Source organism: Carassius gibelio, chromosome A24, assembly GCF_023724105.1.
Source record: "Carassius gibelio isolate Cgi1373 ecotype wild population from Czech Republic chromosome A24, carGib1.2-hapl.c, whole genome shotgun sequence".
NCBI classification, from domain to species: domain Eukaryota; kingdom Metazoa; phylum Chordata; class Actinopteri; order Cypriniformes; family Cyprinidae; genus Carassius; species Carassius gibelio.
In genome coordinates, this window is record NC_068394.1 from 3,099,066 (window position 1) to 3,115,930 (window position 16,865).

At 36.3% G+C, this 16,865-nt stretch overlaps 2 protein-coding genes across 4 annotated transcripts; both read right to left on the minus strand.

The window, feature by feature from the left end:
* Positions 1–2,199: 2,199 nt before the first annotated feature.
* On the minus strand, positions 2,200–7,364 carry LOC127945953 (ADP-ribosylation factor 1-like). The gene is made up of 5 exons (XM_052542171.1): positions 7,255–7,364; positions 6,360–6,515; positions 4,298–4,408; positions 4,057–4,181; positions 2,200–3,191 (listed from the first exon to the last, which is right to left on the minus strand). Exons 2-5 carry the CDS (start codon positions 6,505–6,507, stop codon positions 3,030–3,032), a joined length of 546 nt encoding a protein of 181 aa, XP_052398131.1. The 5' UTR covers positions 6,508–6,515; positions 7,255–7,364; the 3' UTR covers positions 2,200–3,029.
* Positions 7,365–7,458: 94 nt separating this feature from the next.
* Positions 7,459–16,732, minus strand: LOC127945919 (mitogen-activated protein kinase kinase kinase 14-like). Of its 3 annotated transcripts, none has more exons than XM_052542105.1 (15): positions 16,362–16,732; positions 14,894–15,096; positions 14,125–14,194; positions 12,924–14,025; positions 12,190–12,324; positions 11,936–12,065; positions 11,734–11,862; positions 11,534–11,638; positions 11,288–11,451; positions 10,975–11,125; positions 9,817–10,539; positions 8,483–8,574; positions 8,282–8,396; positions 8,099–8,205; positions 7,459–8,017 (listed from the first exon to the last, which is right to left on the minus strand). In XM_052542105.1, the coding sequence occupies exons 2-15, from the start codon at positions 14,901–14,903 to the stop codon at positions 7,814–7,816; spliced, it is 3,237 nt and encodes a 1,078-aa protein (XP_052398065.1). In that variant the 5' UTR covers positions 14,904–15,096; positions 16,362–16,732; the 3' UTR covers positions 7,459–7,813. The 3 variants fall into 3 exon arrangements, with proteins under 3 accessions (XP_052398065.1, XP_052398066.1, XP_052398068.1); XM_052542106.1 differs by lacking the exon at positions 16,362–16,732 and adding an exon at positions 15,193–15,558; XM_052542108.1 differs by lacking the exons at positions 14,125–14,194; positions 14,894–15,096; positions 16,362–16,732 and having other exon boundaries at positions 11,936–12,051; positions 12,924–13,073.
* Between the last annotated feature and the right edge of the window lie 133 nt (positions 16,733–16,865).

Genomic DNA, 16,865 nt, shown 5'->3' on the forward strand with positions numbered 1-16,865 from the left:
TAATAATATGTTTCTTGAGCATCAAATCAGCATATCAGAATGATTTCTGAAGGATCGTGTGACACTGGAGTCAAGATACTGATAATTCAGCTTTGCATCACAGAAATAACTTACATTTTACAATATAATAAAATAGAAATAAGTTATTTAAATTGTAATAATATTTCACAAATATTAAAATTTTCACTGTATTTTTATTTAAATAAATGCATCTTTGGTGAGCATAAGAGACGTTCAAAAACATTGAGAATGTTACCAACCCAAAATGTTGTAACAATCAATTTAATCAGATTTTACTTGCTGAATATATATATATATATATATTAGTGCTGTCAATCGATTAAAAAAAATTAACTAATTAATCGCACAATTTTTTAAAATTAATCGCGATTAATCGCGATTAATCGCAATTAAAAGACTGAAACTTTTTGGATATGTAAATGTAAAATGTAAATAATTAATGTAAACTCAAGACAAAGAAACTATTTAAATTCAAAATATGATTGTTTATTGGAATTTTTGTTTAACTTGTAACACAGATTTTCTCATGTACCTACAACATACCTGCAATAAACCATCAATATCCTCCAAATTAACTGTTGGCTTGAAAGCCATATTTATTACAGAAATAAAAACACAGGCATGTAAGTATCATTTGAATTTCAAAACAATCAATGCCAATAAAAAACAAAAATGATTTCCATGTTGAATTCTAAGTGGACTGCAAAAAAATTCCAAAGTATAGTCATTGCCAGTGCTTTAAGTGGGCCGGTACACACCAGTAGCTACTCAGTACCGCCACTTCCAAATATAGCTCTTGAGCGTACCGCCACCTCTCCGTGCGCCCAGAACGTGCTTGTAGCGTACCGGTACGCTCATTTGGACATCTGTTTTAATAGAGGTTTTAATCTTTTACCTGCACTGCCGATTTTCAGAGCGCCCTTCACAATGCAAGCTTCCTAATTCATCCGACCCAGAGCAGAAACTACATTACATTACACTACATTACCCATTCACCCTTAAATTATACAAGTGAATAGCGCATGTGTCGCTTTTCCCACTGTTAAGTGTCAACAACTCAACGTGGCCGGAGAAGGTGTGTGAAACTCGTTGTGAGTTATACTAAAGCAAAATCTTGAGTATTTATTGTCTGATAAACATTAAAAACTGTCTGCGGAGGTTGAGTCGTCCTGCAGCCCCCGCTGGCGGTTCATTGGCTGCAGCATCTTTTTTCTAAGTTCTAAAAAAATACCGTAGACGGAAAGGCACAAATTTAGATATTCATTTATCTAATTAATCTATAGCCTATGCACAAAGACAATATGATCTTTTTGCCCCCTTTTTGTTTTAAAGCTTGATGAAGAGAGAGAGCGCAAGTTGCTGCAGCTGCGAGGAGGACAGTGATGCACGCGCACAGGAGTGATTGACAGTTCGCGGCACTGTGTACAAAAAATACTCCGCTACACAATTATTTCGTTATTTTCGCTTAAGCTTATTAACGTTAGCGTTACAGAAAGGTCTGATTCACGCACTGTTACAGTCATTGTTTTTTTTTTTTTTTATTTAAACAATGACATTTGAGTTCATGATTTTAATGTTTCTGTTTCTTGTGGCAGACTAAATGAAGAGTAATGTTTCTTGTGGCAGACTGAAGAGTAATCCGGCAGAGTTTTATACTGAAACTTTCCGTCTAAAAGTCCTTCCTTGGTCTTATCCATATTTCTTTGCACGTTGAACACACATAGGCCACAACTGGAAATAAAAAAAACTGCAACCGCGTTAATTGCGTTATTTTTTTTTAACGCGTTAAATATTTCAAATTAATCGAATGCGTTAACGCGCTAATTTTGACAGCACTAATATATATATATATATATATATATATATATATATACACACACACACAAATCATCAACTAAACATACATCATCTACATAAAATTCACTTAATACACTTCAAAGGAACAATTGTTTAGCCAAACTAAAGTTAACTTATAAAACACATTGGTGAGCACTTTTTAGGTTTTCATAAAACCTCTGATCTACAAGACACAACTCAAGCAACCAATTTATTTTGATAAAATCTAAAATAATCTTTGGGAAAATATTACTTTAGGAGCGCTGCATTAATCTCAACTGGAAACTTTCAATTTTTAAACCCCGCAAGATTCTCCAGGACACACAAAATAAACAAAGAAACTTGTAATATATGATGTTTTGTTTTAATTCAAATCAAATCCAACAATTTGGTGGAAGGGGAATGTTCAGCAGTCTGTGATTGTGCTTGGGGTCTGTGTGGCGGCCAGAAACAGGTAGTGTACAGCAGGAAACCAGATCGGCCCACGACTCCACTACCCACATTCACCAAAATGGAGCTGAAGAGCCGAAAATAAAACAGCTTGATTTTCAAATGACTGAAAAGAACGATCAAGGATGGTGAAGCTATCCTGACCTGATACAGGTTACACCACAATTTTTCCTAAAGATAAAGGGCAGGTTTTTAGTCTCAATTTAAAACGCTATATCTAAAGTAGACAGGTTGTATATTCAGCAGGCCAGTAATGCTGGAATACTAAGTTATTGCAGGTGCATTATGACAACCTTGGTTCTTTCTTCGCCATGTGAAAACCACACGTGGTGCAGTATGGAGCAAAAACAATGAGAGACGTATTACGGTTTGTGAGGTGGAACGATAAGAGGAGATGTGTGTGTGTATAAAAGGCACGCCAGGGTCATTCCCAAACCAAGCAAACAGACAATAAAGCCTTCATACACACATGAACAACATGCATAATAAAGATAAACTATGCACACATACGCGCGCACACACACACACACACACACACAAACACAGTCTGAATCAGCAATGCCCAAACCCAAACGAAAGAGGGGAACATGGGATACCGAGTTCAGTCAAAGTCTGGGTCAGTACTTTAGCAGTGTGTGTTTGTATGGCTCTCTCGTACAAATCACGCACACCTACCCATTCATACAACAACACACACACAGATTTGGAGGCTGTAGATGAGCTCATTTCTGATTTTTCAGCTGATTGGAGAGCCAGTCCAGCCCCTCGTAGAGCCCGTCTCCGCTGGTGGCGCAGGTGGCCTGGATGTACCAGTTACGATGACGAAGGGCGTGAAGGCCCAGTTTATCTGTGATCTCAGCAGCGTTCATGGCATTGGGAAGGTCCTGTGATGGACAAGAGACAAATCCAATAGCAGAGATTCAAAAACATATTATATTTCAGAGACAAAGTTATATTAAGACTGCCCTCAACTAAGGATTTTTCTAAACTGACTAACGTCTGACTTAGACCATTTAAAGTTGTGCTAAAATACTGTAGAGTTTGATTGCACACATTGCTTCTGATGTAAGCATCAGGTGGGTAAGGGAAAAATTTTATTCTTTGTTTTAAAGCTGATCCTTTTAAATACCTTGGCACATATATAGACAGTAAATTGAGTTTAGTGGATAACACTAATAATATATTGAAAAAAAGGTTTGGAGTAAATCAAAACATATTGGAGATTGCTTACAAATCATTGGTGGAGAGTGTGCTGACCTATAATTTAACTTCATGGTATGGGCATCTAAATTGTAAACGGAAAAATAATCTGGCAAGAGTCACTAATACAGCTAGTAAAATCATTGGCCGACCACAGAGTAAGTAGGGTGAGGTTTACACCTCAAGATGTGTTAGGAAAGCGGAGAGTATATTAAAAGACCCAACTCATCATCCTCTGTGTGATCAGTTTGATTCATTGCCCTCTGGGAGGCGATTTTGAATGCTTAGCGCAAAGACAAATATTTATAAAAGATCTTTGTACCTTCTGCAATCGGATTTGTTAATCAAAAATGTATGTGATTTAGTATAATGATAGTTATGTGTTTATAAGTGTTTGGTTTTTGCTGGTGTGGTCAAAGGTAAATTTCAACCATGGTTGACAATAAAGGTTTATTGTATTGTATTGAATTGTATTAAGCCAATTTATCTCAGTTACTTTTATAATTTGCATTTAATATCGTAGAGATGCCTCAGAGAAGTGATGCTCACCTGTTTGTTTGCAAAAACGAGAAGCACAGCATCACGCAACTCGTCTTCTGCTAACATTCTCGTCAACTCCTCTCTGGCTTCATTAACTCGTTCCCTGTCATTACTATCCACTACGAAGATCAGACCTGGCACCAGGAATATCAGAAAAATAATCATTACTACAATAATCACTGAACGTTATTTTCTCACAGTACCATTTGCACTGCAAAATATTCCTCCTGATAGTTTTTGGCTCTCATACCTTGAGTGTTCTGGAAGTAGTGCCTCCAAAGTGGTCTGATTTTGTCCTGGCCACCGACATCCCAAACTGTGAAACTGATATTCTTATACTCTACCGTCTCTACGTTAAAACCTGGAGCACATAAAGGACACAACAGATGAATATAAGCTTAAAGCATGGGCATTACAGACCCAAATTCAACACATACATAGCAATGCACAGAAAATAATCAGAACAAAAGACTTCTGTGCACAGTGATGCACAAGTCAAGGTCAAACTGTGAGATAGTCAGATTGACAACCCTTACCAAAAAGTGGCATACTTCAAGTTTATTTTACAAAGTATACTTAAATAAAGTTCAAGTATATTTTTAAGCATACTTTATGTAGCAAGTATACAAATATCAGAGTTCTAGTAGTATACCTGTAAGAGTACGGTTTCTATACTCCTTGGAACTAAATTGGCCCACTTTCTAGTATATTAAAGTATACTTTTAAGTGTAACAGTAGCAAACTTTGAATACACAACTAGTTTACCTCTATGTTCGTTTGTCTGTACTGCAATTAGACTAAAAGTGATTTTATAGGTATACTGATGGTTTACTAATTAAATACTTTGCACACTTTGAAGTATAGTCTCAGTAAACTACTAGTTAAGTAGTTTTATACTACAACTATACTCATACATTTTCTTTAAGTGAACTTTACATCATACTTTAAATATACTACTAAGTCTCCTTTTAGGTTTTAATTTGTATATATTTTGTTGTATGAATATTTGAACATACAAAACATCAAAAGAAAGAACAGGGTATCTGTTTGTAAACAAACACATTTTATTCTAGCTTCATGCATTCTTTTTTTTTTTTTTAAACACTTTAATGTGTTTCATAAAAATAAAGAAATAAAATTTTGAACAAAAAGCTGAAAAAAGACTGAATTGGATTCAGAATGATGATCAAAACACAGATGGAGTCGAGCAACAACCTAAAATCTGACTTAATTATTACACCTTCATCGGTCGACATTTAATTCCATAACGTTACAGTTTTGATGCAGTTTCGTGTCAGATGATCATGTTAGATTTCATGTGTTAGTATCTAGGTTTTCTTTTTCACTTGTTTTTTTTTTTTTTGGAAATTCTGTGCAGAAGATGTGCACTAGTGCCCTCTACCGTCTAATAATGAAAACAAGGATTCTAGGAGTATAGCTCAATATATTTATAAGTCAAGTACACTTAAAGGTACAGGTTGTAGAGCCTGCCACTAGAGGGTGCACTACCAAAACAATCGCATGGTTTGATGACGCTAAGAAGGAGCATTGAATGATGGGATTTGTTGTCTTCTAACCAACCGCTGACAGCAATCAATCAGACTGAAAGATAAATCATGGATTTAAAACGGAGTTCAACGATTTGCGTGAGTAGATTACATACAAAGTCAATTCAAAGACGCGATCAGACTATGGATCAGACGTGTCCTCGCGCAGGTCTAGAGACGCGATTCCCCACGCTTGGCATGTACGCCCCATAATGCTAATCTTGTTGATCGTTATAGCATACGTTTTCTGTAAAGATACGAATCAATACAACTCAGCTGTCGAGTAAAACAAGAGCGAGATCGGCATCTCTTTCCATTTGAAGTTTGTCGCGAAGCTACTTCCGCATTTGTCCACGACATTGTTGTCGTGTGGTTTCTACATCAGTAAAGGAGGTAACAAAGGGTAACTAACGTCATTGACAGTCGACAGCACTGCCCCGTGTCACTGTTTAGAATGGGGATTTTCTCTTGATTTACAAGTAGTTGAAAACATTAGAGATATTGTTAGTAATCAGCTGGACAAAATATATAACACTAGCCTAGTGGTTTTTGGATATTTTACTGCAAATATCTTATAAATTGTACCTTTAAATGTCATTTTAAGTATATTTATGAGGAGTACATAAAACCAATTTCTTAAACCAATTTTTAAACTAAAAGCATACTTTCCTATTTTTAGTTTAAAATAAGTATACTACTTAAACTTCTTTTTCAGGATACCAAACAATGGCAAAAACAAACAACAGATGATTCCTTCGGACGTACCGATAGTGGGAATGGTGGTGACTATTTCTCCCAGCTTGAGTTTGTACAGGATGGTGGTTTTACCGGCGGCATCAAGACCGACCATAAGAATTCTCATCTCCTTCTTCCCAAACAAACCCTTAAACAGGGTCGCAAAGATATTCCCCATGCTTTACACTGCAAAAATAAGAGTTGAACATAAATTGACAATTTAAAAAAGAGGCTATACATCACATAACATTTCAATTCAAAAGCCCCATTTAATCCTTGGTTAGAAAACAAGGCCCTCTAATGACAATGCAGTGTCTTTAAATATACGAACTTTCATCAAATCATGCATCATGCATCATTATTGTTGTTGGAAACTGGGACAGACACTTCAAATAAATGTAATGGTTGTTTATTATAAAGTATAAGGCACATTTAGTGTAAATGTGAATAAATGTCTAATAAAATGAACCAACTCTATCAGACGTGTCTGGACAGACTGACAGGGCGTCCACATTTAGTGTAATTACTACATGACATAAAAGTGAGATTAATTTAACGGTTAACGTTAATAATTTTTCAAAATATAACGCTATTTCAAATGACACAAATCTCTGTTATAACAGCAGGATAGCTAGCATTGTCAACACTGTTGACCAAGAACAATTTCTTAAGATGTTTCGAAAAAGAAGTTTAAGCACGAACACATATTATGAGAGTTATGTTAGGCTTTTTCGCAAAAACACTTTTTTTGTGGACCAATCATCTTTAGCAAATTAGCCGACTAGCTAACTCACATAGAAGATTAGAGCAGCCAGCTGGGACTTCAAATGACGGATTTGAAAACAGTTTAATAAATGACTAACGAATTTAACATAATCGTCAAAAAGTGAGAATGTTTATCATGTATGCAGCGAAATAAAATCACCTCTGAACAGGGACTTCTCGAGCTTTCTGTCTCCACTGTTTTATCGCACCGCTGTCACTGCAAAATGGCGTATCACAACTCAACGCACCGGCTTGACAAGTCCCGCCCATCAGACACAACAGTCCAATCAGAAAAGGAGAACAATACATAATCCCGCCTTCTATGAGTAGGGTCCAATCAGAATGATTGACAGATCCGGTTGGATTTGGGAAATAAGGAAGTAAGGACTTCCGATTTATTGTAGTCACTGTACAGTGTACACGCCTTAGCTTACATTGCATAGCATTAAAATAGCGTTTGTTTTCATGCACAAAATATATTTATATATTTTATTTAAAAGCATGTATGTATAACACTGAAATTAAGTGTTGTCTTCCTAACAAAACTATTAACACAACAAATTTACAATGTACATCATACAATAATTGTACAATTTGACACATTAGGATTAAGCTTAGTCAGCTGAGACGATTTTGAAAATGCAAATACATGAAGTGACAAAAGAAGATATTAATGGAATGAGATGTATAAAACTGTTTGTTTGTAATGGTCACTTTTGCTAGAGTGCCACTGTTGAGCAGGTATCTGGATGTTCATCAAATTCCCGCAGCTCTAGTTTTCCATCTCTGACCCTCCATTCCCAGGTGAGACTGCCATCAGGAGCAGGAACGCACTGCAACCACATTCCCGACTCGCACACTTCTGTATCCGGAGACACCAGCCGCCCGTCTAATGTAGCCAAACTGAATGTCCTCAGAGATAACTGGGATAAAGAAATAAATACTGTTTTAATGCACCATTTTACAATCTCATCTCGCATGAAATCTTAATAGAGAAAGCTCACCTGTTCACTGATTCCCACAGCAACGTGTCCGATTTTCACCTTTGGTCTCTCTCTGATCTTTAAACTCTCTCCGCTTACATCTTCCACCCATATATCCACTCCAAGACCTGCATACATACCCAAATCAATACACACATACACATACATAAGCAACTGAAATTGCACTTTACTAATTAAACTTACCTTCAAAGAAGCAAGATGGCGTCTGGTCAGTTGACACTGACCAATCCACGTTGAAGCTATGGCCATCTGCGGTGCTACATGAGGAAAATACCCCCGAGCTTAAATCATCAGAGTCCTTTAAAACAAGAACATTGGCTTAATTTGATGTTCTGGCACAATAACTTTCAGAAAACCTTTACATGAGTCTGTCTGCAGGTTTACCTCTTCGCTAAGGTCTTGTTCAGAGTCACAGCGGATGGTGCAAGTGAAAGGCTGCGGTCCATGAGAATCAGGTAAACTTGTGCCTTTTTGTTCTGTGGAGAACAAATAAGAACTAATGTTGCTAATGACATTCAGTTATGTACAACTTTAATGCAACTCTGTATCAGAACTTTTGATCTACATTACTGTTTGATGCCCTTAAATGTTTAAGACACAGAAATGCTGCAAAGGTGTATGTGAATCACAAGCAAAATATTGGGGAATTAGAGGGAAATTAAGAACCTATTCAAGCACCTAGCCCTAAACCTACTTTTTTCCTTATCTGTGGAATCATAATGGTAGATTAAAATGTTGAACGGTCAAAATAAAGGTTTCAAAAGTTTTTTTTTTTTTCACAGCAATGCCATAGAAGAACCATTTAGGCTTCCAAAAAGTACCATTCATTGAACAGCTCTTAAAATAACTGTTTTTTTTTTTCTTGAAAAACATTTAAAGAAACTTTTTACACTATAAAGATCCTTTTGTGGATTGGAAATGTTCCATGGATGTTACAGGTTATTGGAACCACATACGCCAGTAAAGAACCTTGTTGATCAAGGATGTTGATCCATAAATACAGTATATCCGACGTGGCAAAATGATTCTCAGATAACATTATTTACACACCTCTGGTGATGTATGACGGATTTCTCCAATCATTTCGTCTGCTTAAACCCAGCCCCTCCACAATCAACTTAATTCATTTTTGAGAGCCACGCCCCCATCTCGATATCCAATCAAAAACGGTTGCATAAAACCAAGTCCCACCCTAAAAATTTTGTAAAACATTTTATTTGGATGGATCTGTCACTACGTTCAATTCATTGTGACTTTCAATTTTAGTCTTTCCTTCAAACAAACTAAAAGTATGGCCTTAGAAGACTTAAAAATGGTCCAAAAAGTTTTTTTTCCTCAGTGATAGCAGAACCATTCTGGCTCCCAAAAAACATTAATAATTAAAATAACCTCTTTTTTCTCTTAGTGTGAAGAACTTTTCAAATAATCTGAAGATTATTTTTCAATCATAAAGAACCTTTTGTCCAATGGAAGGGTTCCATGGATGTTAAAGTTTCTTCATGAAACCATTAAAGAAACTTTATTTTTAAGAGTAGTGCATAAGTCATACAGACTGCTGCTTTTTATGATGTTTCACATTCGGTTTTGTTGTACAGAAAATAAAAACAACATTCTGTTAAACCTCTATTGCGGTCCATAAAAGAAAGAAAGAAAAGTAGTAACTGACAGAAATGTTATTTGAATCGAATCCAGCTCACACACAGCACACAAAAACTCACCACTCTTCCTCAGCATGACCGACTCTTCTTCAGACTCCGAATAGCTGTCTTCGCTCTTCAGTTGAGCTTCTTTCGGGAGATAACGTGTCTGGAGCTGTAGAAACGGTTCCCACTCCTGAGCCCCGTCGCTGCCAAGCTCTCGAAGACTCTCCAGATCACTCTCCACCTTTTCATCATCCACGATGCTTCGGATCTCTCCATCCCAGCTCTCTGACTCCTCTAAAAGACTTCTGTCAAACTCACCGCATCCCCCAAACACAACTCTTTTGTCAGTGTAATAATCGGTTTTGCTTTCCTCAGCATCTGTTTGATCTGTTGCGTTGACATTTTCATTGATCTGCGATGAGTTCTCATCAGATTCCAGCTCGCTGTCATCTTCTGAACAGATTTGTTTCTCATTATTTTCCTCCTCACCCCAGTATCTGTCCATCCAGCTGCTCATCTTGTCTCTTTTTAGTTTGTTGTTTTCTGCATCTTCATCCCACTCGCTCTCCTCTGTCGTGGAGTCAGAATCATCCTCGTTTGGTGCCGTCTGTCTCCATGTGCTCACCCAGTGAATTGTGGGTGCTGAGAGGTCTTCTGGGAAGCTAGGAGGACGTGTTTTCGCTGGAGTTTCCACGGTGGATGGGACAGGGGTCTCATGCAAGTTCACATCCGGACAGTCCTCGGGTACAGATGCTGAATATTGTTTAGATGGTTCCTCAGAACCAGAGAGCCCACAGACTAAATATGCATAAAATCAAGAGTTTAATTTAAGTTTGAGGTCAGTGAGATTTTTAAATCAGTCATTTATTTTAGCAAGGAAGCACTAAATTGAAATAAAGTGACAGTACAGTTATTATAATGTTATTTTGAACTTTAATTTATCAAAATATCCTGAAAAATGTATCACGGTTTTCCCCCTAAAAATTACAAAACAGTTTTCAATGTTGCTAATAATCAGAAATGCTTCTTGAGCAGCAAATCAGCATATTAGAATGATTTCTGAAGAATCATGTGACACTTTCAGATGCTGAACATTCAGCTTTGCAAATAACATAAAATATATTTAAATAAAAAAAAACAGTAATTTTAAATTGTAATGTTTTACAATATTAAAATTAATACTGTCCTGACATTAGAATTACTTATGCAAATTTCATCACATATTTTAAACACCTTTTCTGAGGGCTTTCACAGTCTTTTGCAGCAGTTCTGATGCCGAATGTCTCTCTCTCGGCTCCTTGACCAGTCCCCCTTTGATGACATCACAGGTCAGCGGGTCACAGTCAGGTGGAATCTCCCATAATGGAGGTGGCTCACTCACAATCTGATGAAAATAGCACAACAGTTTAATACAGTGGACAGGGGCATAACATGTAGAATCAAAGCAATCCCTATTCCTAAAACAGTCCTAATAAACAATAAGAGCAGGTGTGTTACACTTTTGACTGACAGTGCATCTAAAGTGACAAAAGCATGCTGACTTCACCTTCAGATAGAGTGGATGAGGGTAGTATCGCGTCCAGGGCTGGTGTCCGTTGAGCATGTGCAGTAACATACAGCAGCTGCTCCAGATGTCAGCTTTAGCAGAGCGAGGATCCCCCCTCGCCACCTCCGGAGGCATATGAGACTCTGTGCCACGCAGAATGTTCCCTGCACATACAATACAACATGCATAATATATCACACTTCAGAGTGGACATGCATGCTGGTGTGTGTGTGTGTGTGTAGTCACCTCTGAAGGTTTTGGTGCTGTATCCACCCTGATTGAGTGTCTCAGAGAGTCCAAAATCACACAGAAAACACTCTCTGCCATCCTCAGACAGCAACACGTTGTCAACTACACACATACAATCAACACATGAATGATATCAGGGACACAATCAGTGAATGAATTTTTTTTTGGTGATGAAAATCCATGCCCGAGCCGCTGACCTTTGACATCCAGGTGTACGACGCGTCTGCTGTGCAGGTGCTGGAGAGCCTGCAGGACCTGAGAATGATAACACAGAGCCAGCTCTTCAGACAGACGACCCTTCACTCTCAGCAACTGAGCTAAAGAACCTGGAAACAGAGCATTTATTGACTCAGATATGACTTGATTGCTTTCCGAGGCATCTATGTGTAGAACAATCACCTGTTTTCAGGTCCATGAAGAGAATCACATTGAGCCCCTCTCTCACGGCCCCATACAGCTGGAGGACTCGAGGAGACTCCATCCTGCTCCATGTTTCCACTTCCTCCCACCTAAAACTACAAAGGGGAATCTTCACAAGAGAGCGGTGCATTGGATCAGTTAGGACATAATCAGAGTCACAGGTTCACGAATATGCACGAATATTCAGACATGTTTAGGCTTATAAGTAACTGAGAAAAGAAATGGATCTTCACCTTTTTGGCGGCACATGTAAATCCTGTTTGTTTGTCCCGAATACTGAACACATCTCCATATGAGCCATTTTGAATGTGACGGAGAAATGAATATTCACGACCCTCTCGATATTCAGAGTTCTTCACCTGGAGGAACTAAGAAATGATGTGCACCATGAAAACTGCAGTAAATTATGAGTTTATTGGAAACATATACATTAAAAAGTGTATCTGCCTAAGATTATATATATATATGTATGTATGTATATTTTTTAATTTTGTGGGGTTTTTTTGTGTATTTTTTTTTATATCCAAAAATATATAAGAATATATTTATATAAATATGTTATTATTATATACATATATATTCTTACATATTATTATAAAATATATTAACATATATTTTTTACTGTATGGGTTGTCTAAATTAAAAATAAAACATTAAAATCATCATATGGCAAATCTTAATTAAATGTAAAAATATGTTAAATGAGCATGAACAATTAAATATCAAATATCAATATCATCCTTATTATTTTGCCAACTTTATGTACCATATATATATATATATATATATATATATATATATATATATATATATATATATATAATTTTTTTATTTTTTATATGGTACATAAAGTGGTCTATATATATATATATATATATATATATATATATATATATATATATATTTTTTTTTTTTTTTTTTTTTTTTGGTCTATTGTCAATCCGAATTAATTACTTGAGGCACACACCTGCTTAGGATGGAACAGAAACCCCTCGTTTACATTCATTTTCTCTGTGTCTTTCTCCTGCGTCACTTCTTTAATCACCTCACAGAAAATTTCAGAGAAATGCCTTCGGTCCGTTTGAGTCACAACGCCGCACAGTTCACCTGTTTCCCGTCTGGAGCAAAAAGTCTCAGGATCTCTGCAGACGTCTTCAGCCACATCACCGCAGTCAAAGCAACCTTCAAATCCTGGCAAAAACACTTCAGGACATTTTATGTGACCGAGAGCCTCTAAACAGCAGCCGTCTGAATCCGAGCTGCTGGTCTGTCTGTCTGTGGTACAGTAAGAGTCACAGTCGGCGGTGTAACATGAACTCTCACAGCTCCACTCCGCCTCGGCTGGGCTGTAACCCTGCTCAGTTTCTCTACTGCCGGGTCTCCTTTCCCTGTCTGTATAAATACAAGTCGAGTCAAAATCATCTAGTGAAGACCCAAAGCAGTCAGCGTTCAACCTGGAACCTGCAGTAGCTGCTATACTGCAAGCAAACATGTATAAATCACAATCTGAGTCTTCAGATTCTTCCTCAAAGCTGTTCCGAACCGATTCAGGGTCTCTTTCAGTGCTTGTATCAGTCTTGACAAGAGGATTGTGGGTATTGCAGTCTCCTGGAGTCGTGCAACAAGTCGAGTCGCATCCTTTGATGCTCTCGGCATAGATATATGCAAACTCAGAGTCAGAGTTTGGTTCCACACCGGCTGATATCAAACTGCGAGACTCAAAGGTCGAAGGGAAGTCGACCTCCAGCTTTTGAAGGCGTAGATGGGAAACATCTTGAGGACAATCCCACAGGTCTGAAGTGACCTGCTGAGGTCGGGATACTCGCTCTGGTGTAGAGGAGAACTTGTCTTGATCTTTAGAGCTAGGTTTGGAGCATCTTGAGGAGCCGCTGGTCTTCTGGTCAGAAAGTAATGGAGCATTTCTTCTTGTTCTTGCTCTGTCTTTTCTACACGTCCCCCTCGTTTTCCTCGTGTCTTTAATCTCTGTTCTGTGTTTCCTGTGACGTTTTCTGAGGCAGCACGCTGTAGATTTTTTCTCTCTCTCGCTTGAAGTGACTGACACACCTGACCTATGAAATACCGTGGTAAACAGAGCAGATAAATGGATCAGTGGATCTATCAACCTGTCATTTAAATAAGAGTAAATGGAAAGAATCACATTGTGAAACCTGTTTCTGATGCATGACTGGATGTTGCTGTCTTCTAAACTTGTAAAGCCATGCATTTGATATTCCTCATCTGAAAATACATTTACAACATCACTTTTAAATATTACATTTAAATTAATATTAAATAAATATAAATAATAACACAAACAAAATCTACAGTATCGTTTAAACGATGCACATTCTCTAATAAAACCAGAAAATATATTTTTTTTTGTTTAAGCTTCAATAAAATGTAATAAAAGTTTGATTCAAATAAAAAAAGAAAATAAATTTTATGTTGGCAACTAACTGAAATAAAACATGCTGCTGTTCTTACATTTATATAAAAAAGTTACAATTTTTGAGAATTACTAAAATAGAAACTAATAATAACAAAAATGGAAAAAGCACATAACAAAAAGATTAAAACAAACGAAATTGAAATCAAAATTAAAAAAAATTAATTATAATTTGAAAATAAACTATAAAAGTACTGAAATTACTATATATATAAAAAAGGAAATAAAAAATAAAGTTAGAAAAATTATTAAGAATACAAAATGATAAAGGCATGTTACAAAATTACAAAGAATTAAACAAAAACAAATAAATGTATTAAAAAAAGTTATTTTCAAGTCTAAGTTTAAGTTTTTGAAGAAATAAAATCACTTAAAAATAAAAATATATATATTAAAAAGCAACTAAAAATAATAAATGCACAAAACAAAATTACAAAAATGTAAACTGAAATTGAAATGATTTAAATCTTGAACTCATTAACCTCTCTTACCCCTGGACATGACGTCTGATATTCCAGTGTCTTCTGCACCCACTGCCTGAGGTTCCTCCAGAGCTTTCTGCTGGAGATCGGGCTCCTCTCCAAACTCTCTGTCTGACGTTGATGTCCCTTCGTCCAGATAAGCCAGTGTGGACACCTCAGTAAGCCTGCTGGAGTCAGACTTGCTCTATATGGCCATTCCTCAGTCCTCTCAACTAAACAAAATCAACAGAAATGCAGCTCAGTAAGAAAACCGGGGCAGATGCCAAGCTTTTTAGGTAGGAGGAACCTGAAGCCATCATTTTGCTCACACTTCCTGATGTACACACACACTGTTGATTGGAGAGCAGTTGCTGAGGTGTATTAATAGCAGTGACATTTTGGCACGATTGAAGCTGCATGTCTCCCGCTTCCCTTCAGCTGTCCCGCTCGCACCCTTTCACACTTTCTCACACCGGGTCATTTGTCAGAGTCCAGCGTTCTTGCAATTTTTGTCAAGTCTCTACCTTCTCCATTTTGAATTTTGATTTCCACTCAGTTTCTGCTCCTTCAGTACCTCAATATAATCACACATCCTCAGAGTGCCTTTATTACATACAGCATTCACACACTCAGGATAGTTATGCAATAATTTAAACAAAAGTTTTGGGTCGGTAAGATATTATTATTTTTTTTTTTTTTTTGTGAGAAATTTATATTTTTATACGGTGAGAATAACTTTAATTGGTCAAAAGGGACAAAAATAATTATGAAGTAAATTCTAGTAACTGCAACTAAAATAAAAATAAAGCTATATATATATATATTAAATACTAAAAATAAAAATACTACAGCACGATTACTAAAACTGACAGTATACTGATTGTTAAAAAACTAATTCAAAATAATTAATATAATAGTATATAAATACTTTTAATTAATACTTTTATTTAACATTGATACATTAAATTGATCAAAAGTAACAGTAAAGATATTTGTAATCTTGTTACAAATATGATTTTCATTACACACATTATATATATATATATATATATATATATATATATATATATATATATATATATATATATATATATATATATAAAACTTTCTATTCATCAAAGAATCCTTTCCACAAAATATGAAATATAAAGGATCATGTGACATTTAAGACTGGAACAATTATGCTGAAAATTCAGCTTTGCATCATGGGAATAAATTACATTTAAAAAGAAATACAAAAATAAACCATACTTAAACTGTAATAATTTATACATTTTAACAGTTTTTTTTTTACTGTATTTTTTAAATCATATAAACACAGGTGAACATAAGGAACTTACCAACCCCGAACTTCTGAATATTATAACCCCTTACATGCATTTGTATTTAGTCACGATCCCTTTTTACAAACCCGCTTGCTTTAGTTCAACTTACACCCGTATACTAAAGCTGTTCCGGTCAGGTGTTGTGTAAGTTGTGACATAAAATGTCAACATACCACAAGAAACAGCCAGGACAGGCTTCCGGAAATCTGCAAACTTTCTCCAAAGGAATCTTGTTTTCTTCCTCGAGAAGATATTTTCAGCTCTTGTGTGGCTTCAGCTGAATGGTAACGGTTTCACAGCCGGTCTGAGTGAGACTCAAACACTTGCAGAAGGCGAGCAGTGAAACATGATTCCATCAAGCAGCAGCCATCTGGAATATCTGTGTCAGCCTGTGATTGGTCCAATGCATTTACATGCTTTCTTAAAAGACAAACACAGAGCAAACTTTTCCATCTTTTAGGATATTTTCTCATTTGTATTCTGTGTTTACCATTTAATATCCTTACGGGATATTTTTTTCTCCAATTGTTAAAAAAAAAAAAAAATCTGATTGCATGAATTGAGTTTACAAAAAATAAAAAATTCTGTTGCATTGCCAAGATGGATCTGCCAACATGTGCCATGGAAACCAGACAGAGTTTATCAAAACAGTCTGATGAGACACGAATGAGTCAACA